This window comes from Leptodactylus fuscus, chromosome 6, assembly GCF_031893055.1.
Source record: "Leptodactylus fuscus isolate aLepFus1 chromosome 6, aLepFus1.hap2, whole genome shotgun sequence".
Taxonomy (NCBI): domain Eukaryota; kingdom Metazoa; phylum Chordata; class Amphibia; order Anura; family Leptodactylidae; genus Leptodactylus; species Leptodactylus fuscus.
In genome coordinates, this window is record NC_134270.1 from 66,512,605 (window position 1) to 66,536,728 (window position 24,124).

At 44.2% G+C, this 24,124-nt stretch overlaps 1 protein-coding gene across 3 annotated transcripts in view; it reads left to right on the top strand.

Annotated features, from left to right (window-relative positions):
• Positions 1–24,124, top strand: part of NTM (neurotrimin) — a 593,292-nt gene that overhangs the window by 553,895 nt on the left and 15,273 nt on the right. Inside the window, exons 5-9 of one of the 3 annotated variants that reach the window (XM_075280153.1) lie at positions 10,152–10,286; positions 11,416–11,536; positions 12,267–12,418; positions 13,795–13,830; positions 14,687–14,719. In XM_075280153.1, the coding sequence (XP_075136254.1) occupies positions 10,152–10,286; positions 11,416–11,536; positions 12,267–12,418; positions 13,795–13,830; positions 14,687–14,719 (477 nt within the window). The remainder of the gene's footprint in view (positions 1–10,151; positions 10,287–11,415; positions 11,537–12,266; positions 12,419–13,794; positions 13,831–14,686; positions 14,720–24,124) is intronic. The other 2 variants (XM_075280154.1, XM_075280155.1) reach the window with 2 other exon arrangements.

The window sequence follows — 24,124 nt, forward strand, 5'->3', positions numbered from 1 at the left end:
AGGTTTCCGTCTTCTGCCGGCAGAAGACGGAAACCTGAAAACGGAGATCGGGCGCAGGTGTGAACCCGCCCTAAGGAAGTTACAGTTCATGAACAATTCTCATAGTCCACCTGTTCACTAGGAGTCGGGTTTATGGTTTCTTGACCTTCATATATAAACTGTAGATGATGTAACGTTTTTTATTTTGTGTAAATGTATGGAATGTAAAAAATACTAAGGGTCAGTTCACACGTGAAAACCGCCTAGCTTATTTGTGCGAGGTAAAAAACCTCGAGGAGTTTTTTTGACGCTGTTTTTTGCATTCCGCGCGGTTTTTGACGAGGTTTTTGACGCGGTTTTCGCTAGCGGTTTTCGCTAGGGTTTTTTTTTCCTATATGTGCTATAGAAACTGCAGGCGAAAACCGCGCGTTTTTTTGCAAAAAACCGCGCGGTTTTGTTTTTTACCGCGCGGTTTTCGCCTCCCATTCACTTCTATGCAATTCTTCAGGCGTTTTCCGCCTGAAGAAAGGTCATGTCGCTTCTTCAGGCGGAAAACGCTAGGAGGAAAAAAAAAGCTAGTGGTCTACATAGACCACCATGTTAAAGGAGAGGTTTTTGAAGCGAATTCCGCTGTCAAAAACCTCCCCTTTGCCCACGTGTGAACTAGCCCTAAGACATTTTTGTATTTTGTTTAATTCTTTTTCTTTCTCTGCCTCCTTGGTTAGAAACACATACAAATGTTGTCTTGCATGTCACCACATTGTATTGAATTTTGTGTGAACATATTTGGAGTGTTTAACCAGATTCAAGCAAAACTAAGCTTGAACACATCCCTAGGCCTGCATAGGAGCTAACCTGGTACAAGAAGTGAATTCTACTAAAGTCTACTGGCAAAATTACTTAATTTTTATTGTACATTGCCTTTAAGGAACAATGTCATGTCTGGAGGGGCTCATTATATGGGGGCAAGTTACTTTATGACTGACTTGAGTTGGTCCCTAAACCTGGCAGAGGCATGGTTCATGTGTTCATGTGTTCAGACTAGAAGTGAGTATATAGAAAGCTGTCCAGGATTTTTGTTTTTAGTGCAAGGATGTAAATGTGAGTGATTGGAATAACATGTCAGAGATCCTTGCTCAGGTAATCAGAACACGCGGCTATCATCACCGGAGACGCCGCAAAGGAGGAAACAATCTGTAATTTAGCTGAGTTGCTTACGGGAAGATTACAGTTATCTTGTTGTGATCAGTGATAGCTCAGATCCCATGTATGAAGGTTACACATCCCCTCACAAGATAAACAAGGTGATGCCATTTGCATATTTAATCTGTCATGGCTGATGCCGCACACAGCACTGATTTATGTAAAATGTTGTATATAAATATCTTTCTCCATAAATCGCTTTGCTCCAGGCAGCGGTATTCATGCCACACGTTTCTGCATCGTCATGTCAGTATATTGTGGAATAATAGTCATAATTGTGCCCCTACAGAGAAGAGAGGTTTTCTGACTGCTGTGATACTACTATGTGATGGCCCTGTGCTGCAATCGCTGTTTTCCCTGAGATACAAGATATACGACCAGTCACATTGAGGGACTAGTGAGGCTGGCTCTGGGAGACCGGCTACTTTCACAATATGTTTGCTGTATGTTCCAGAAAGCTCCTGCGCAGAGCGTCCTATTGGTCCCTGTCAGTCAGTTATACATCTGTATATTATGAGTTTGTACACCAAAAATCTAGGACATACTCTCTACAGCTCGCTGTGTGGATGTTTCCTTACCATAATTTCAAAAACATAAGTCTTTATGTATGTATATGTGTGAATATATATATATATATATATATATATATATATATATATATACTAGCAGTTACCCGCGACTTCGTCTGCGGGTTGGCGGTGGCGTTGAACCGCTTATATGTGTTGTCCTCCCATCTCTGCCGCCAGTTCCTTGTCCCCCCCATCTCTGCCCCTAGTTTCTTGTCCCCCCATCTCTTCCCTATAGTTTCGTGTCCCCCCCCCCATCTCTGCCGCCAGTTTCTTGACTACCTATCTCTGCCCCCAGGTTCTTGTCCCCCCATCTCTGTCTCCAGTTTCTTGTTCCCCCATCTCTGGCCCTAGTTTCTTGATCCCCCATCTCTGCCCCCCAGTTTCTTGTCCTGCCATCGTTGCCCCCAGTTTCTTGTCCCGCCATCGCTGCCTCCAGTTTCTTGTTCCCCCATCTCTGGCCCTAGTTTCTTGTCCCCCCATCTCTGCCCCCCAGTTTCTTGTCCCGCCATCGCTGCCCCCAGTTTCTTGTCCCCCCATTGCTACCCCCAGTTTCTTGCCCCCCCATCTCTGCCCTCAGTTTCTTGTCCCCCCCCATCTCTGCCCCCACTTTCTTGTCCCCCCATCTCTGCCCCCACTTTCTTGTCCCCCCATCTCTGGCCCTAGTTTCTTGTCCCTCCATCTCTGCCTCCAGTTTCTGCCCCCCCATCTCTGCCCCCAGCTTCATGTCCCCCATCTCTGCCCCTAGTTTCTTGTCCCCCCCATCTCTGCCCCTAGTTTCTTGTCCCCCCCATCTCTGCCCCCAGCTTTATGTCCCCCCATCTCTGCCCCCAGCTTCATGTCCCCCCATCTCTGCCCCCAGCTTCTTGTCCCCCATCTCTGCCCCCAGATTCATGTCCCCCATCTCTGCCCCCAGCTTCTTGTCCCCCCATCTCTGCCCCCAGATTCATGCCCCCAGCTTCATGTCCCCCATCTCTGCACCCAGTTTCTTGTTCCCCCATCTCTGCCCCCAGATTCATGTCCCCCATCTCTGCCCCCAGCTTCATGTCCCCTCCATCTCTGCCCCCAGCTTCATGTCCCCTCCATCTCTGCCCCCAGCTTCATGTCCCCTCCATCTCTGCCCCCAGCTTCATGTCCCCTCCATCTCTGCCCCCAGCTTCATGTCCCCTCCATCTCTGCCCCCAGCTTCATGTTCCTCCATTTCTTCCCCCAGCTTCATGTCCCCTTCATCTCTTCCCCCAGCTTCATGTCCCCTCCATCTCTTCCCCCTGCTTCATGTCCCCTCCATCTCTTCCCCCTGCTTCATGTCCCCTCCATCTCTGCCCCCAGCTTCATCTCCCCCCATCTCTGCCCCCAGCTTCATGTCCCCCTCCTACATCGGCCTGCCATGCACCAATAGGAGGTGCGTGCACAGACCAGCGCTGGCAGAATGCCAGCTTCTACAGCCGAGCCCGGAGGTGTCTTTGGAGGGTCACGGTGGCGATTTGGGGAGAGTGACCCACATTTGTGATTGAGGAAAAAACATCCAAACACACAAACCCACAAACATCCAATCACAAACTTTCACCTTTATAAGACTAGGCTTTGCCCGGGTATATTACATTTTATGTCTGTGTAGTGGCCCCATAAGAATTGTCCAATTTTGCACTGGTGTATTTTGTATGTTGTTTGTGTGTATGTCCATAAGCGTCATGTGATTATGTGTATCTCATTTTTGGATATCAGTGAAAAACCTGTGATCAGTTGTTATGGATACCTGGAGTAAAGCTGTATCTAATCCTTCCCCGTGTAGTACTGTGTTTAGACGCAAGTATCTAATCCTTGTTGGTGTGGTACTGTGTGCAGATGCACATATCTAATCCTCCGGCGTGTGGTACTGTGTGCAGATGCGCGTATCTAATCCTCCCCCGTGTGGTATTGTGTGAAGAGGCGCGTATCTAATCCTCCGGCAAGTGAAACTGTGTGCAGACGTGCATATCTAATATTACGGCATGTGGTACTGTGCGCAGACGCGCGTATCTAATCCTCTGGCTGTGGTACTGTGTGCTGAGATGCGTATGTAATTCTCTGGCGTGTGGTATTGTGCACAGAAGCATGTATCCTGCCCCATGTGGTACTGTGTACAGACGCAGGTATCTAATCCTCACCTATGTGGTATTGTGTGCAGTGGTGCGTATCTAATCCTCTGGCATGTGGTACTGTGTGCAGAGGCAGATATCTAATCCTCCCCCGTGTGGTATTGTGTGCAGTGGCGTTATCTAATCCTCCGGTGTGTGGTATTGTGTGAAGACGCATGTATCTATTTCTCTGGCGTGTAGAACTGAGTGTAGATGCGCATATCTAATCCTCCCCCGTGTGGTACTGTGTGCTGAGACGCGTATCTAATTCTCTGGCGTGTGGTACTGTGTGCAGAGGAATGTATGTAATCCTCCAAAGTGTGGTACTGTGTGCAGACTCGCGTATCTAATCCTCCCCTGTGTGGTATTGTGTGAAGAGGCGCGTATCTAATCCTACGGCGTATGGAACTGTGTGCAGACACGCGTTTCTAATCCTCTGGCTTGTGGAACTGTGTGCAGATGTGCATATCCAATCCTCTCGAGTGTGGTACTGTGTGAAGATGCGCGTATCTAATCCTCTGGCGGTGGTACTATGTGAGTCTTCTAATCCTCCAGCGTGTTGAACTGTGTGCAGATGTGCGTATCTAATCCTCACCTGTGTGGTATTGTGTGAAGACGTGTGTATCTAATCCTCCCCCGTGTGGTACTTTGTTCAGACACACGTATCTAATCCTTCAGCATGTGGTACTGTGTGTAGACGAACGTATCTAATCCTCCCCTGTGTGGTATTGTGTGAAGAGACACGTATCTAATCCTACGGCGTGTGGAACTGTATGTAGATGTGTGTATCTAATCCTACGGCATGTAGTACTGTCTGCAGACACGCGTATCTAATCCTCCCCGTGTTGTACTGTGTGCTGAGACGCGTATCTAATTCTCTGGCGTGTGGTACTGTGTGCAGAGGCATGTATCTAATCCTCCAAAGTGTGGTACTGTTTGCAGACACACATATCTAATCCTCCCCTGTGTGGTATTGTGTGAAGAGGCGCGTATCTAATCCTACGGCATGTGGTATGGTACTGTGTGCAGACGTGCTTATCTTATGCTCTCGTGTGTGGAACTGTGTGCAGATGTGCGCATCCAATCCTTTGGCATGTGGTACTGTGTGCAGACGCATGTATCCAATCCCCCGGCCTATGGTACTGTGTGCAGACGTGCGTATCTAATCCTCCGGCGTGTGAAACTGTGTGCAGACGTGCGTATCTAATACTACGGCATGTGGTTCTGTGTGCAGACGTGCGTTTCTAATCCTCTGGCGGTGGTACTATGTGAAGACGTGTATCTAATCCTCCGGCGTGTTGAACTGTGTGCAGATGTGCATATCTAATCCTCCCCTGTGTGGTATTGTGTGAAGAGGCGCGTATCTAATCCTACGGCGTATGGAACTGTGTGCAGACACGCGTTTCTAATCCTCTAGCTTGTGGAACTGTGTGCAGATGTGCATATCCAATCCTCTTGAGTGTGGTACTGTGTGCAGATGCGCGTATCTAATCCTCTGGCGGTGGTACTATGTGAGTCTTCTAATCCTCCAGCGTGTTGAACTGTGTGCAGATGTGCGTATCTAATCCTCACCTGTGTGGTATTGTGTGAAGACGTGCGTATCTAATCCTCCCCCGTGTGGTACTTTGTTCAGACACACGTATCTAATCCTTCAGCATGTGGTACTGTGTGTAGACGAACGTATCTAATCCTCCCCTGTGTGGTATTGTGTGAAGAGACACGTATCTAATCCTACGGCGTGTGGAACTGTATGTAGATGTGTGTATCTAATCCTACGGCATGTAGTACTGTCTGCAGACACGCGTATCTAATCCTCCCCGTGTTGTACTGTGTGCTGAGACGCGTATCTAATTCTCTGGCATGTGGTACTGTGTGCAGAGGCATGTATCTAATCCTCCAAAGTGTGGTACTGTTTGCAGACACACATATCTAATCCTCCCCTGTGTGGTATTGTGTGAAGAGGCGCGTATCTAATCCTACGGTGTGTGGAACTGTGTGTAGATGCGCGTATCTAATCCTACGGCATGTGGTATGGTACTGTGTGCAGACGTGCTTATCTTATGCTCTCGTGTGTGGAACTGTGTGCAGATGCGCGCATCCAATCCTTTGGCATGTGGTACTGTGTGCAGACGCATGTATCCAATCCCCCGGCCTATGGTACTGTGTGCAGACGTGCGTATCTAATCCTCCGGCGTGTGAAACTGTGTGCAGACGTGTGTATCTAATACTACGGCATGTGGTTCTGTGTGCAGACGTGCGTTTCTAATCCTCTGGCGGTGGTACTATGTGAAGACGTGTATCTAATCCTCCGGCGTGTTGAACTGTGTGCAGATGTGCGTATCTAATCCTCCCCTGTGTGGTATTGTGTGATGAGGTGCGTATCTAAGACTCCCCCGTGTGGTACTTTGTGCAGACACACGTATTTAATCCTTCAGCATGTGGAACTGTGTGCAGACGCGCATATCTAACCCTCGGTGTGGTACTGTGTGAGCCTCCTGACGAAGCCGAGAGCAGGCGAAACGTGCGTCAGGCGTTTCTTATGGTCCTACCGGCCTCAGACTGAGTCCCCCCTGTTGTTCTTTTTACCTCTACATTTGTGTCTACAGGAAATATGTCGGCACCTACGGGTATGTATTAAGGTGACCCCATTTGGGACACTTCTTCACCTGTTTTACCACCTTCTATTTATATTAATCATATTATTATGGTCTGAGGACATTTGCATTCAAGTCCTCTTACCTATGCTTGGTGTGTAATACTAGGTATTCAGTTTTAACTGGGGATTACATTCCTCTTTTTGCGACTTTTTTCCTGTATCCTTGTATCATCCTTAATACTTGGGGTTATACTCAGTTTGCTACCGGTAGGAGGGTTATGGTACTCTTCTGCTATTTATGGGGAAATTTATCTTTTTCCCTATGTGTCTCCCCTGTATTTGTATGTATTGTTTTGTGTGATATTTATTAATAAAATTATATATTTTTTACGTTTTGTGTCTCAAGTTGTTCGAATTATATTCTTGTATTTGTTTTGAGACCAGTTTTGTTTATTTTGTTGGGTCTTTATTTTTGGTTTTCAGCATGTATCTAATCCTCCCCTGTGTGGTAGTGTGTGAAGAGGCGCGTATCTAATCCTACGGCGTGTGGAACTGTGTGCAGACGCATGTATCTAATCCTCCCCTGTGTGGTACTGTGTGCTGAGATGCGTATCTAATCCTCCAAAGTGTGGTACTGTGTGCAGACACACGTGTCTAATCCTCCCCTGTGTGGTATTGTGTGAAAAGGAGCGTATCTAATCCTACGGCATGTGGTACTGTGTGCAGATGTGCTTATCTTATGCTCTGGTGTGTGGAACTGTGTGAAGATGCACGTATCCAAACCTATGGCATGTGGTACTGTGTGCAGACGCGTGTATCTAATCCTTCGGCATGTGGAACCGTGTGCAGACACACAAATCTAATCCTTCAGTGTGTGGAACTGTGTGCAGAAGCACGTATTTAATCCTCTGGTGTGTGGGACTGTGTGCAGATGCATGTATCTAATCCTCTGGCGTGTGATACTGTGTGCTGATCTGTGTATCTAATCCTCTGATGTGTGTATCTCAGTTTTGATATCCGTGTTGGATTGTGCATGTGGAGTGACCGTGTGTATTGCAGTTGGAATATGAGTGAAAGACTTGCAGGTTTGTATTGGCTAAGGGGGGGGGGGGGCTCTGTGTTTGGAATGCTTGTACCTCAGCAACGGTACGTCCGAGCGAGTTGGAGTCTCGTCTTAAACCTTCCCGGATACCTGAAGTATCTCTGTACCAAATTTGGTGAAGATCGGTCCAGTCGTTTGCTTTGCATTAGAGAACAGACAGACAAGTTCATTTTTATAATATAGAGAGATGTATAATATTCACGCAACAGTACCACTTCTCTTGTACCTATATACTGTGGATAATTGGATAATTCTAAATATCTGCTCTTATTCTGTATACAAGGAAACTATATAGTACCACTTCTCATGACCTGTGATGGATGTAGTTCTCAGTGTCTGCTCTTCTATACGTATGGACACCTCACAGTACCACTTCTTTAACCTTTTATATGGATGTATCTGCTTTTACTATACATGAACAGTGCGCAGTACCACTTCTCTAGTCCTGTTTCTGTATACATGAACAGTGCGCAGTACCACTTCTCTAGTCCTGTTTCTGTATACATGAACAGTGCGCAGTACCACTTCTCTAATCCTGATTTTGTATACATGAACGGTACACAGTACCACTTCTCTAGTCCTGTTTCTGTATACATGAACAGTGCACAGTACCACTTCTCTTGTTCTGTTTCTGCATACATGAACAGTGCACAGTACCACTTCTCTTGTCCTGTTTCTATATACATGAACAGTGCACAGTACCACTTCTCTAGTCCTGTTTCTGTATACATGAACAGTACACAGTACCACTTCTCTTGTCCTGTTTCTGTATACATGAATCGTGCACAATACCAATTCTCTAGTCCTGTTTCTGTATACATGAGCAGTGCACAGTACCACTTCTCTAGTCCTGTTTCTGTATATATGAACAGTGCACAGTACCACTTTTCTAGTCCTGTTTCTGTATATATGAACAGTGCACAGTACCACTTCTCTAGTCCTGTTTCTGTATACATGAACAGTGCACAATACCAATTCTCTTGTCCTGTTTCTGTATACATGAGCAGTGCACAATACCACTTCTCTAGTCCTGTTTCTGTATACATGAACAGTACACAGTACCACTTCTCTTGTTCTGTTTCTGCATACATGAATAGTGCAAAGTACCACTTCTCTTGTCCTGTTTCTGTATACATGAACAGTGCACAGTACCACTTCTTTTGTCCTGTTTCTGTATACATGAACAGTACACAGTACCACTTCTCTAGTCCCATATCTGTATACATGAGCAGTGCACAGTACCACTTCTCTAGTCCCGTATCTGTATACATGAACAGTGCACAGTACCACTTCTCTTGTTCTGTTTCTGCATACATGAACAGTACACAGTACCACTGTTCTGTATACTGGATTTCTTTATCTGTATCTGAACCTGTTACGTGGACACTATGTGGACAGAAGTATTGGGTCACCTACAGGAGGTTTTAAGACAACTCCACTAAATCTATATACATTAGTATGAACTTGGTTCCCCCTTTACATCTAAGACGTCTTCCACTATTTTGGGAAGGATTTCTACAAGATTTTCAGTGTGTATGCGGGAATTTTTCACCCATTTATCCAGAACAGCATTTGTGAGGTCAGACACTGATGTTGAATGAGAAGGATTGTCCCACAATCTCCTTTCTGGTTCACTCCAAGAGTGTTTGCTTGGACTAGTAGTCAAGGCTTCATGTGGGTCTGTCCAATTCTTCCACACAAAACACCCAACCTTGCCTTTATGGGACTTGTATTGTACCCTGGAGTACTGTCATGCTGGAGCAGAAAAGGGCCTTCAATCTGGTGATGGGTGTTTCTCTTATATGATGAGGTGGACGCTCCACAGGGTTGTTCTGCTTGGGGCTAGGCCAATGTACGCCCGTTGTAGCTGGTATACATTTCCCCCATCATTTATGATGGTAAATTCCCTGCACTGCTGTAGTACTGGATGTTGGCGATGCTGAGGTTGATGTGAATGTATATCGTTCAGGCTCTGGTGTGCTGTGGTTGTTGATAGGAGTATAGTTATCATTTAGGCCATGGTGGGCTGTAATCTTCGATGACAATGGTCATACTGAGAATTGTGTGTATTGTCATTATGATGTGCGGTTCCTCATTTCCCTGGTTGGTTTTCATCTTGCGGTCTTGATGCTATGTATGTAGCGGCCCTCATATACTGCTCTGAGAGGGTTAAATGCAAGACGGTGGAAGCAGCAGAATTGCTAAGAGAGATTTTTATTTCCCCGATCTTTCTTTTTATAGCACAAGAACATCTCCTACTTCCCAGCTCCGCTCCGAGCTCCTAACCTAGAATTACCCTGTCCGCTTCTGACAGACAGCGGGAGAAGGGGGGGCATGATGGAGGATGGTTAACACTTTCCTGTCTAATGTGATGATCAGTCTTAATGCTGAGAGGAGGCCATTTTTCTACCCCCACTGATCATGGTCTGTGCGGTCTCTGGTCACGTTTATCTTCACTGCGTTATATGAATGTGACTGTGGCCTCTGCTGTAGTAGTTACTTATAGATCCATGGATGGGGAAGGAGATGAGTGTAATGCTCATCACAACATTATGGTGACATGTAACATGTATGTTCTTCTCTAACAGCACACGGCTTTATGAGTGAAGATGAATATCTGGAGATCACCGGAATCACACGGGAACAATCTGGGGTGTATGAGTGCAGTGCTGCCAATGACGTGTCTTCCCCTGACGTCCGAAGGGTTAAAGTCACAGTCAACTGTGAGTAAATCCTCTGAGTCATCCACAAAGAAAGTCTCAGTCATCTGTAAATATAAAGCCTATGTTATCTCAGAGAACATCCTGGCCAGCCAGTGACCAATCAATAGACACACAAGTGTAGCTGTCCCGCCATCTCACATCTCTGCACTCTATTAGGGTCCGGCAGTAACTGGTCCTGTGTTACAATTCACTGCTTTATTAGCAAATCCAGTCAGGAGGCAAAGACCTTGTGCACTGTCAGCGAATGTCCTTCTTGTAACTCATGCAAGAATATGTAAAACATACACTATCTGCACATATCTAATTAAATACAGAGGATGTCTAGGTTATATCAGCATTGTCTATATCGCCATGTACAAGGTGATATATAACTCATACCAGCTATACATATATAATTATGTATGGCATTCAAGAAGATGTGAAGGTTAACTGAGCATTCTCCCTATTAACTATATACAGGACCATATATACCGTAATTTATTTCAGTTCTACATATAATATTAAATGTCAGTATATACAGTACCCTAGTTTTACCAGCATGCCCCACGGCACAAAACACAAGATGATGTATTACTTTTGCCAGCTATTAATAAATATTATATATCAGAAGGTGCCCAGGGTTTACCACATTGGACAATATCACTGTATACAATAGCTGTATATTTATATACTATAGTTGTATATCAGAAGTATATGGAAGTAACAGAATGATGTACAATATGACCTAAATGTTCTTGTCTATTGTCATGCTTGTGTCATATTGGGATTCTGTGTGGGGGCCTTGCTGTGCTCTACATAATAATTTCGGTTAGGCTCCAGTTCTTCAGATTACAGCCGTTTTAAGGTTTTCCAAGATCATAATTTCTTGTTTATTGCTTGGTTTGTTTTTTTCTTGGTTCAGAGGCTTGTGCAGCATTCCTGAAATATGACAGTGACTCTTCATGTACTGGGCACATTGGCATATTGATTGTCTATTACTATCACCATCATGAACCTATGAATTGGCTGCTCATTTGCAATAACTGTGCGCCAGGAGGTTTGTGGTGCTCCAGTACCTTTAGGTGTTTGATTTCCGAACTATTGATCTTACATTACTAGGTCTCAATTGACATCTGTGTGTTTTCGGCAGATCCACCTTATATTTTGGATGCGCGGAACATTGGGGTTCCATTGGGGCATCAAGGAATTCTGCAGTGTGATGCACTGGCTGTCCCTGCTGCCGAGTTCTTCTGGTACAAGGAAGACAAGAGGTAAGACTTCTGGCCTAACCAGTGAAATAGGACCTGGTGGCAATTTTACTGTAGCAGCAAAGTAAAGTGCAGGAAAGCAGTATGGAGGTACATGAGAGTCTAGGGGCAGGCTGAAGGCAATGTTAAAACATGAAGGGAGGGAGAGATGGCATGAAAGGCAGAGGCAACAGCCATTTAGTGCATCCTACGGGCGCTTTCTCAAGCCGCACATGGACACATGTTCATCTTGAGAAAGCGCCCGTAAGAGGCGCAAAATGGCTGTTGCCTCTGCCTTTCATGCCATCTCTCCCTCCCTTCATGTTTTTACCTTTGTACTGAATAAAGGACTACTTTTAAAGAAGATACCGTTTCTGGGAGAGTGCCCTCCATTTTTTCTTTTCTTGTTACACATCTGCTACTTTATTATGGGATGTAGAGCACCACTCTCCAGGAGTGTCTTAACGTTGTTGTATCTCCAAACATATCCTGCTTTCAACAGGCAGCACATGTGAATTATGGCTTAAAAAGGAGTAGTAGTGCCACTTGCATTTTTTTCTCTTGTTATTTGAAGGCAATGTTAGTAAAGATCCAGAAATAGGATGTCTCGGTATTGGTTTCCAGAAGTAGAAGATGCGGGATTGATGAATTTTCAATTGTAAAATTTCTGAGTAGTGAGATGCAAATGTGAGCTTAGCAAATTCCAGTTTTCTTTTGTATTTCTGAGACCTTACAGGGTTGTTGTATTTTGCAGGTTGAGCGACTCCAGGAAAGGAGTGAAGGTGGAGAACAGAGAGACATTTTCTCGTGTAACATTCTTCAATGTTTCAGAACAAGACTATGGCAACTACACGTGTGTGGCCATGAACCGCCTGGGGCATAGCAACGCCAGCGTCATTTTGTTTGGTAAGTCCCAAACCAGGCAGGGTCCAGTAAGCCATTCTGCATCCTGGGGTTTTATGACATTGACATTGTCAATTTCTGGGACAGCAGATGTATTGGATCTTTTCTAACTGATCTCCATAAGAGGTAATGGTGGAGGTTATACACACCAGGGCAGCATTTCCCACTGGTACCTATTGAGATCTTTGTCCACATACACTGCCGCTAACAGGCCCAGTGAAGTGGAGCTTGCATTGGATAGGTCTTGTCAAGGCTGAGTGAACTGTAATTTGGGGGAAGGAGCTGAATAAATGAAAGTCTTTCTAGTGAAATCCTGTATAAAGGGGTCATTCATTCCTAGGCCCAGACATGAAGAATCTTATCTCAAAATGGATATTTGCAGCTTATGCAGCTTTTTTTCTCATATAATACCCACATATAATATGTCTGGGGATTTTGTGGTTTATTTGTGGTTTATTGGAGTGAGCCGTGGGGGTCTAATAACAGAATGTGCTTATATTGAGGATGGTCTGTTGGGCATGTCCATCTGCTCTCTACTATGTTCACTTGAACATTAGCCATGGGCTATGGGTGTGTCAATGCTGAATACACAAGACTCATACTGTACATCAAACCCCAGCCATATACACCACAGTGCTGTGCTCCTACCTGAGCGCCATGCATGACCAATGAGATGGGCAGATCTCCTGTCAGACACTGAAAGGGGTTAATGATGACGTGTCATTAGTGGGAGGTAGATTATAGCATTGCCATGTAGTACTTTTCATGCATGTCCTGTGCATCACGTGTATACTGTTCACCCTAAACCTCCTCTCTGTGTATGTAAAGATTTGTTTGTGTCTAGATATTAGTTCCTCTATTTTTGTAGTTGCAGATTGAGTTATCCACATTTTATTCTTTGTTGTCATCCAGTGTTCCTGGTCTTATTACTGTATCAACCATAGGTCCTGCTGTGCCTTAGTGCGTTGTGTATTAGTAAAAGCCCCCTCAATTCAGTAATGTGACATCATTGCTGTTCTAGTACAAGTTGGCTACACCCCATACATTTTTTGGGAGGTGTGTACCATGTGCCCATAGTCCATTACAGCATGCTTTCATCAACATACAGGAATAGTCTGTGCAGCAGATTTCCCCGGACACTTCACATAATCATTGTAACTGATTCTTGATAACTAGAAATAGCCATTATTGTATCTCGAAGTCAATATTCTGTCCTGGTGCTAGTGGGTTATTTGGGATGTGAAGCTGAATGTGTTTTTTTTCCACAGTTTATTTTTTTTATTTTTGCTTTTCTTATTTTTGTTTGATTTATTTTATAATTCTGTTGTGTAAACGCCGACCCTTTTATCCCCCCACCCCGTATTTCCTACCATTTGTAGAAAAAATCCAGTCCACCAGCTCTCCTTTGCTGCAAGGTCAGTACACAGTATCCCCCTGTCTTGTTCTGCTCCTTGTGAATTCCTTTCCCTGCATTGAGTGTCCATTTTACCACATAGCCATAATTTTCCTGGTTGCGTCTTGACCTTTGTGTGTCCTCTGTCGAGATTCTAGAAGTTGCTAACTAATTTGAGTCATTATTGTCTTCTGTTGGTAGAATTTTTCTCCTTGTATATGTATGTGAAGGTCTATCCACCAGACCTGGGTGGTTGTTTTCTTGTGTTTTTGACACTGTGATGGGTCAAACAGGACCTGTTCATTCGTCACCTGGAATTTAACTTTTGTGCTTCCTCTTCAGTGATGATGACTGCACTTCTTCTCCACTATTGCTGCTTTTCTCATAATGTCTTGTTTTCCCCTCTTCTCATATTTGTGATTTCTGCCCCTCTTTTTATAAACTTTTAGCTTACTTGTTTTCCAGTCTTAGGGATAACAGACGGATGCATTAAATTGCATAATATTCCTCATGGCCGGTGTCAAGACTACCTCATTGGATCCTGACTGCTTGGTAGCCGCTTCCTGCAGTCATTAGCCATCCTTGCTTCCATGCTATTCATATCATCTTCTGTAAAGCTGAGAGTAGTTAGTGTAACCTGTAGACAATATAAATGAGGGCAGGTATAATACAGTGGCTTTAGCCCATAGCATCAGGGCAGAGGATGGTATTGTTTGTGACCAGCTGCTGTGAGCATCTCCACTGTACAGGAACAAGTTTATTTGCTGTATAAAACCATGGGCATTGAGGAACTAAGGAAGATTTTCTAAATCTAAGTGTTCAGCTATTTTTTTCTGGGCATTTCTGTTTCCCTAATAAACAATGTTTTTGATTTTTAGAAAAGACCACAGCTGCCTTGACCCCCCCTAAAGGTTAGTATTACATATTGCTATCACGCCCACCCCAGCTTCCTGCCTAGCTGCTCACATGCCTCCCGCGTAGCTGACCTGCTTCTAATCCCTGTAACACAACAACTCTCGCATCCAGTACTGCTGGTTATTGCTATAAGTGGGATCTTGAGGTGCATCAGTAATGAGCAGGAACCCAGGATTTCTGATGTCTTTAGTGTCTCTGTATTAACACTTTGTGCTTTCATAAATACTATTCGGCAATCATCTGTAACAATTCTGCGTTATGTAGACTCACTTCTTACAACTCCGAATATTACCGCTACCATGCTCTGGTGCCCTCTGCCTATTCACCTTGGCAGTTTCTGGCTCACAATGTGCTCGCTTTGCGCATGTGTCCTATTGCATGACTGGTTGGCCTTAGATGGCCTCCATTATTTTAGAAGAATGCATGATGTCTGTGTTCTGTCTTCTCATGTATATCCATGTTACACTGTATCTGCTGCACATGTTGAATTGAAATTCCCACCTTCTCACCACTTCTACTAGTAATTTATTGTGAGCACAATACTCTATTGTGTTATTTTCAGAGGAGCTATACACACACACACACACACACACACACACACACACACACACACACACACACACACGCATGCTCACATAGAGGAACAATGTCCCCTCTGATGGCTCTGCACATGTATTACTTATTGATAATTGCTTGTGTATCCAGAGTGACTGAGCACATAGTCATACACATCATTTTCACTCCATTCACAATCAAAGCGAATGTAAATCACACAGGAGAGCAGGACAGCATCAGCTTACATGCAAAGTAGAAGATAGTAAAAGATCACTTCTCTTTAGAAGGAACTTCAAGAGGATGTTCAGGCTTTCCACACTCTAATATCTCTGCTTAGCTTTATTTTATTTATTTTTCACCCTCAGTTCTCCTCTGCTCAGGTTTTTTACTGTCTAGTCTCTTCTTAGACTTTTCACCCACTGGTCACTTCTTGTCAGTCTTTTACTATGTGTTTTTTTCTGCTCATACATTTGACACTCCAGCCTCCTCTGCTCAGACTTTTCACTCTCTGACTTCCTATGCTCAGTTTTTTCTCACTCTGCTCTCCTCTGCTCAGCTTTTCACTCTCTGCTCAGATATTTGATACCTTTGCCTCCTATGCTGAGTATTTTTTTAACTCTCTGCTCTCCTTTGCTCAGACTTTTGACACTCTGGCATCCTCTGCTCAGTTTTTTTTTCACTCTGCTCTCTTCTGCCCAGTTTTTTTTCACTCTCTGGTCTCCCATGCTCAGTTTTTCCCCCTTTGCTCTTCTCTTTTGGTTTTTCTGTGTTCAGGTTTTTCACTCTGCTTAGACTTTTCTTTCTCTGATCTTCTATACTCAGTTTTTTTCACTCTGTTTTCCCCTGTTCAACTTTTTCACTCTGCTCAGACACCCTGACCTCCAATGCTCAGTATTTTTCACTCTCTCCTCCTCTCTGTTATTTCACTCTTTGTTCTTCTCTGCTCAGGTTTTTCGATCTTTGTTCTCTTTTCTTTTAACTGTCTGGTCTCCCGTGCTCAGTTTTTTTTCCCTACGCTCCTCTCTTTTGGGTTTTCTGTGCTCAGGTTTTTCACTTTACTCAGACTTTTGACACCCTGACCTCCTATGCTCAGTATTTTTCACTCTCTGCTCTCCTCTTCTCAGCTTTTTTATTCTCTGCTCTTCTTTGCTCAGATTTCTGTTCTCTTCTCTTTTCACTCTCTGGTTTCCTGTGCTCATTTTTTTCGGTCTAGTCTTCTCTATTCCTACTTTTCCCCTTCTGGTGCCCTTTTTAAAGCCTATTCTTTTCTGCTCATGTTTTTCATTGTCTGGTTTCCTCTGCACAGACTTTTTACTTTTTCTGGTCAGTTTTACAGACTTTCTATGACTGTGACTTCCTATAGAGTAAAGTGGTCCTCGGCGAGTGTGTGAGTACACAGTGCACTGGTCTGTCAGGAAGGTTCAGCTGTTATTTGTAGGCAGGGATTGTCTGTGGTGTTCGGTGAATAGGATGCTGCAGTAAAATAAAATTCTCTGACACCTGTGGAGAAAGATAAATGATGCCTGAGCTGTCTAGCTCTGGGGCCAGGTAGCTAAAATCTGCAAACATGTCATGATTGATGCATATTTTTGTACCAGGATAGAGGGAAAAGCTCCCAAATTCTCCACCACTACCCCTATTGGCCTATACGATTGACTTTTCCATGACAAGAGAGAACAATCCAACAGCAGAGTCTAGTGGTATGGCGCCAATGCCAGCAAGTGCCCAGTTCCCTGCCTTCAGCCTATCCTACACCTAGTAGTGACTGCTTTGTCCCAATACAGATCAGTTCCTCGTGTAGTCCCTTAGTGAGTGTGTGTGCATGATATGTTGCATTACAAGCTTTGCGCTGTTAGAAGAGATAATGGCTTCAGTTTACTGGCTAAAGGTGCTCAGTTGCAACTATTTCAAGATCTTCCTTGCCTCACACTTCAACTCAGAAGGGCTTTGAGTCCTTCTCAACTTACTGAGGCACTAAAATATGTGGCAACTTCCAGATTTCTCTTTGTCTGACTGGGATGCCCCCTCTCCGCCTCCACTCATATACCCACCATGACGTCCAGCAAGCAGTTGACACCTCCTGTGAACTTTATCTCCTCCCCTGCCTAATTCTTTATTGTGGTGACCTGAACGCTTGTTATTGCACAAATAGTGTAATATTACTTTATGTTCTCCATCTACTGTGTCTTTTCCTGTTCCCTTGCAGGTTTAGCTTTCCTGTCTTTCTCGTGCAAATATGTGAATTATCCTACATGTATATAGCTTGACACACTTATCTAGTGTGGTTTGCCTGTGTTTCTCTTGGTTTTTCTCAGGCTCTCCCCACTTGACATTAGCCCTATGACTAATATGTTCCAACCCATTAATTTCCTTTCATTACTACCCTTGACTTTTCTTTTCCCTGTCCTTACTTGGTCTGCACAGCCTCCACACTGGAGTTGCTACCTACCTTTACTTAAGGAGCAGCCTTGTGCATAATTGATGTCCTTTTGTGGTTGCTGCTGTTACTATCCACTATTCCTAAGCTATGCCGATCGGCTCTCTTCCTACACATTCTTAACAGGACTAAAGACTTCTCCTATAGATTCTTCTGGATCTTTCACTTTTGACAAACACTGGTTCTCTACTGCCTATGAGTGTGCATGATATGCTGCAAATAATACACTGTCAGGTGCAGCCATCCTGTTTTATAGATCCTGCCATTTTCAGTATTCCCAGGTTAAGGAAAATCCATGGGGCGGCTTCCAGAGCTCCCTACTGTAATAAGTGACATTTGTTACCCCAACACCCAATAAGTTTCTTTCCCTGTTCTTTAAAACACTAATCCTGTGGGACCATCCTAACACCTCAGCTGAATACGTAAAGAAAAAGAAAATTTCTAAGCAATCTTCTCCAGCTTGTCCACAATGATGAAGTAGACCATTTAACCAAGATCAAGCTGATTCAATATTCACTATAAAGTGGCCCAGACTATGCAAGACTATTGTACCTCTGTCTGTTACCATCTCTCCACTTTGCCCTCTGATGTCCTGTCTGTAAATCAAAATATTTCTGTCTACCTTTTATCTCTCCCTCCTGAAAATCTTGGTGCATGAACTAAGGCAGCTCATCCATGCTCTAAGTTCTCTGAGCCACAAGGTCTGCCTTATTTACATTAGCAAACATGTGGTTACAGTCTCACCCACCGTATAGTTCACCTCTTTAATGCCTTCTTATAAGAAGCAATAATACTTTTCGCTACGCAAAACTTACTTAGAACAATCATTCCCACACTGGGGTAGAAACCCCTTGAGTGCTTCAGTACCATCCTATCTCCCTGCTCAACACAGACTTATAACTTCTAACCGAGCTCCTCTAGTTTTTCCACAATGATCAAAAAGGCTTCATGGCGTCTTACCAAGCTGTTGACAGCGTCATACAAGTGGTGACCCTCACTGAAATGCCTAACATCTGGGGCTATTTCTTGTTCACCCACCTCAACTGGTCTCTTACTTCAGATGCTAGAACACTATGGCTTTTGGTAGGTTGTTGTTTTTTTGTTTTGTTTTTTACAAGCTGTCAAGTGCTTTTATTCCTTCCCTATTATTAAATATCATTGGTTACAATATTCATGGGATGTAAGGGGTTAATTCTATACACTACTGACAACATACTTCTATTTTAAGAGTACAAGGAGGTGGCATGGGCTTAGGTTATATTCGAATTATCAATATATAATGGTATAAGGCACACCTTCCTATTGGTATAAATGGCAGACCTACATGTTAGGCGTTGTTGCTTTTTTTTTTAATGCTGCTATGGCTGTTAGAGCTTGTGGCACTTACCTGGTGTCAACATTGATGGAGAAGACACAGAGATGGTTACACTGAAGCCTAGATGAAGTCTTTGCTCTCTGAACACTATATTACAATTTAAAGCTGACTCCTGATTTGTCTTTGAAGTTCCCTTGTGTCACTTTCCAACACTCCACTGAGCATATGAAACCCATCAGGATTGCTGTAGTTTTCCTTTTCAAAACATTTTAAATATTGAACCCCTGACTATCCACATCCAGTGATACTGCAATGTGTACTTGTGTAGTATTCCCTTAATAACAATCTTTGCCAGATGTCATTCCGCTAAGGCTTCATGCACACGACCGTGCTGTCTTTGAGTCGGTGAAAACGACACGGATAACAGGCGGGCCTTCAACTGGGCCCAGACATACAGCCACAAAAACTACGGCTGTATGTATGGACCCATTGAAATGTATTGGTCCGTACTTTTATCTACAATTGCTGACCAAAGATCGCAGATAAAAATCTGTTTATGTGCATAAGGCCTAACTCTAATATAATTCTAACTTAAAGGAATTATACTATATATATATATATATATATATATATATATATATATATATATATATATATATATATATATATATATAATTTATTTCATTGATGGTTTATCCTTAAAGGGTTTCAATCTTTTGAATCCCATTTTTTTCCCCTAACATGTAGGAATAGCCTTAAGAAAGGCTATTCTTCTCCTGCCGAGCAGCCTGTACTAGAAGTAGTGTCAAGACAAGCCAGGGAACCTTCAGCTCTTGGCTGTCATGGCAGCGGATCTCTGGCCCCAGATTTCGTTACAGGTGCCAACCAACCCTCCCGAAAAAAGGCACCAGGTCAGCTTTGAGGCCAAGGTCACTGACCATGGGCATTAAGTCCCATAGCTTTTCTGTATAATACAGCAGAGACTTAGCAGCTATAGCATCTGCTTAGCTCCTGAGCAGCCGCCATATTTAAATACCCGATATCTGCTTTACTATTACAGCAGATGTTGGGAAGGGGTTAAAGCATAACTAAACCTTCAAACAACTTATAATTTCCTGTCACTATTTGTGTCATTAATACATAGTAATATACTTTATTAACTAATTCTGTCTCCTTTCTGTGGAATCCTGTATTTCTGTATTCTTTCCCTTGTTTCTGTATTAAGAGCCATCCTCTATTTTTTGTTGTGTATGGTCTACGAGCTTATGTAAGTCATGAGAAGACTATGACTTTATATGGGGACGGTCACATTATAAAACATAAACTATATTAAGATAAGATAATCTTTTAATAGTCCCACAGTGGAGAAATTTCAGCATGTTACAGCAGCATGGTAATACAGATACAGGGATAATACACAGTAATATATTACAGACGTAGACACACACAAGCTGAGAAGAGAAGATATACTAGGAGTCCATAGAAGCTAAGGAACAGAAGAAGAAAGAAGGAAGACTTCATAGTCATAATCATTAGTTTTCTGTACGGAGTGATCTTCGCTTGGTCTGATGTAGATTATACAGCCTGGTCGTGGTTGGAAGGAAAGACTTACGATAGCGCTCAAGGTATCAAGGTCTCATACATGGGGTGGGATTTGTTCTCCCACATGAAGCTCACCACTGACAGTGGCCTTTTGTCACCCACAAAAGGACAGGTGTTGTATGAAACAGGAGATTCTCCTATTTCATATGATGCCTTAGCAGTTCTACCTATATTATATCCGGAGATCTCACCAGCTGAATATACCGTTTTTAGAGATGAGCGAACAGTGTTCTTTCGAACACATGTTCGATCGGATATCAGGGTGTTCGCCATGTTCGAATCGAATCGAACACCGCGTGGTAAAGTGCGCCAAAATTCGATTCCCCTCCCACCTTCCCTGGCGCCTTTTTTGCACCAATAACAGCGCAGGGGAGGTGGGACAGGAACTACGACACCGGGGGCATTGAAAAAAATTGGAAAAAGTCATTGGCTGCCGAAATCAGGTGACCTCCATTTTAGACGAATAGTGGATTTCAAATCCGGGTCATATGAGAATGTGAACTTGGTGACTATGAGACAGGGATAGCTGTACAGTCAGGGATAGCTAGGGATAACCTTTATTTGGGGGGGAATGTAATTAAAAATAACTTTTTGGGGCTCTATCGGGTGTGTAATTGTGATTTTTGTGAGATAAACTTTTTCCCATAGGGATGCATTGGCCAGCGCTGATTGGCCGAATTCCGTACTCTGGCCAATCAGTGCTGGCCAATGCATTCTATTAGCTTGATGAAGCAGAGTGTGCACAAGGGTTCAAGCGCACCCTCGGCTCTGATGTAGGAGAGCCGAGGGTGCACTTGAACCCTTGTGCACCCTCGGCTCTGCTACATCAGAGCCGAGGGTGCGCTTGAACCCTTGTGCACACTCTGCTTCATCAAGCTAATAGAATGCATTGGCCAGCGCTGATTGGCCAATGCATTCTATTAGCCCGATGAAGTAGAGCTGAATGTGTGTGCTAAGCACACACATTCAGCTCTACTTCATCGGGCTAATAGAATGCATTGGCCAGCGCTGATTGGCCAGAGTACGGAATTCGGCCAATCAGCGCTGGCTCTGCTGGAGGAGGCGGAGTCTAAGATCGCTCCACACCAGTCTCCATTCAGGTCCGACCTTAGACTCCGCCTCCTCCAGCAGAGCCAGCGCTGATTGGCCGAATTCCGTACTCTGGCCAATCAGCACTGGCTAATGCATTGTATTGGCGTGATGAAGCAGTGCTGAATGTGTGTGCTTAGCACACACATTCAGCTCTACTTCATCGGGCTAATAGAATGCATTGGCCAATCAGCGCTGGCCTATGCATTCTATTAGCATGAACTGAGTTTGCACAGGGGTTCTAGTGCACCCTCGGCTCTGCTACATCAGATTGCTACATCTGATGTAGCAGTGCCGAGTGTGCATCAGATGTGTAGTTGAGGAAAACTGACTCAGCACTGCTAAGTCTCTGCATTCGCATAGGAATGCATTGGCCAGCCTTCGGCCAATCAGCGCTGGCTCTGCCGGAGGAGGCGGAGTCTAAGGTCGGACCTGAATGGAGACTGGTGTGGAGCGATCTTAGACTCCGCCTCCTCCAGCAGAACCAGCGCTGATTGGTCGAGTTCCGTACTCTGGCCAATCAGCACTGGCCAATGCATTTCTATGGGGAAAAGTTAGCTTGCGAAAATCGCAAACTGACAGGGATTTCCATGAAATAAAGTGACTTTTATGCCCCCAGACATGCTTCCCCTGCTGTCCCAGTGTCATTCCAGGGTGTTGGTATCATTTCCTGGGGTGTCATAGTGGACTTGGTGACCCTCCAGACACGAATTTGGGTTTCCCCCTTAACGAGTTTATGTTCCCCATAGACTATAATGGGGTTCGAAACCCATTCGAACACTCGAACAGTGAGCGGCTGTTCGAATCGAATTTCGAACCTCGAACATTTTAGTGTTCGCTCATCTCTAACCGTTTTGACACCACCATAAACACTTATATCTGATTAAACCTTAGGGAGCTATAGCAAAGGTAGGCAACACTCCACCATCAGTAAATATGGTCAAGATCAGCAAAATATTTCCTGGGCTCTTTGTACATGAAAGGTCAGCAACTTTCAGCACTCCAGCTCTTGTAAATTAAGCATGCTGGTACTGGATGACTCCCCGCTCCTTTCATGTATGCAATGTATATACAATGCACTGCATACATTTCCCTCGTGGTCCCTCTGATATTTTTCACCAAATTCTTTAATAAAAATTCAAATTTAAAACAAAAAAACAGGTTCTCTTGTAATGTAGTTCATATGTCCACATCAGTATATTCTAGTTTACTGTGGGTTGAGAGATGCTTTCTACTCCTGTGGATATCTGTAGCCTCACCCACTATACTGTGTTAGGGTTTCCGTGAAAGGCAACCTGTCTGGTGGTTTTTGCACCCTAAACAGTCCCCAGTATCTTTAGCATTAAGGTACCACCTTACCTTGGTGGAAAACCTTGTTAGTGGTGGGACATTTGACTCAGATAATTTGCCTATGGAGTAAATGTTGCCTATGGAGCAGCAAGATTGCACTTTGGCACAAGAAAGGTATGTTCACTATGCCTCTAACCAGCTCTACAACAGCTTGCAAGTGATTTTGGTGGTGGTAGGCTCCCTTTAATGCTACCCATTCGTTGGCCTGTTAGGGTGCATTCACACTACGGATACGCCAGCTCATTCTAAACGTAGAACACATTCAGAATCAGCAGCGTATAAAGCAGATCCCATTCATTTCAATGGGAGCCGGCATACGAGCGCTCCCCATTGAAATGAATGGGAAGCGCTCGCGTGTACGGCTCGCTCGACTCATTCTGAGCCGTACACGCGAGCGTTTCCCATTCACTTCAATGGGAGCGCTCGTAGAGAAAAAAGCAGCCCATTCATTTCAATGGGGAGCGCTCGTATGCCGGCTCCCATTGAAATGAATGGGATCTGCTTTATACGCTGCTGATTCTGAACGTGTTTTACGTTCAGAATCAGCTGGTGTATCCGTAGTGTGAATGCACCCTTAAGGGTGCATTCACACGGAGTAACGTGCCGCGTGACCTGGCACGTATACACCGTGTGAGATTTTGAGCGCCATATACGCTCCCATTGATTTCAATGGGAGCCTGGATCGTATACACCGCGTTATTTTGCGGCCGCAAAATCACGGCTGCAAAATAATGCGGCGTATACGATCCAGGCTCCCATTGAAATCAATAGGAGCGTATACGGTTCTCAAAATCTCACACAGCGTATACGTGCCAGGTCACGCGGCACGTTACTCCGTGTGAATGGACCCTAAGGGTGGATAAAACTCCTGATAAGTTCCATAGACCTTTTGATGACAGCCACCAACATGATTGCACCCTAGTCCTGAGCAATAGATGTAGGAATTCAAGGTTCTTATTGTATTCATCTTGTGAAACATATTTATATGGCAGGGTGAGCTGACAGACGAATGAGAATGATGCTCCATGCTGCATCTTCTCCTCGCCATAATGT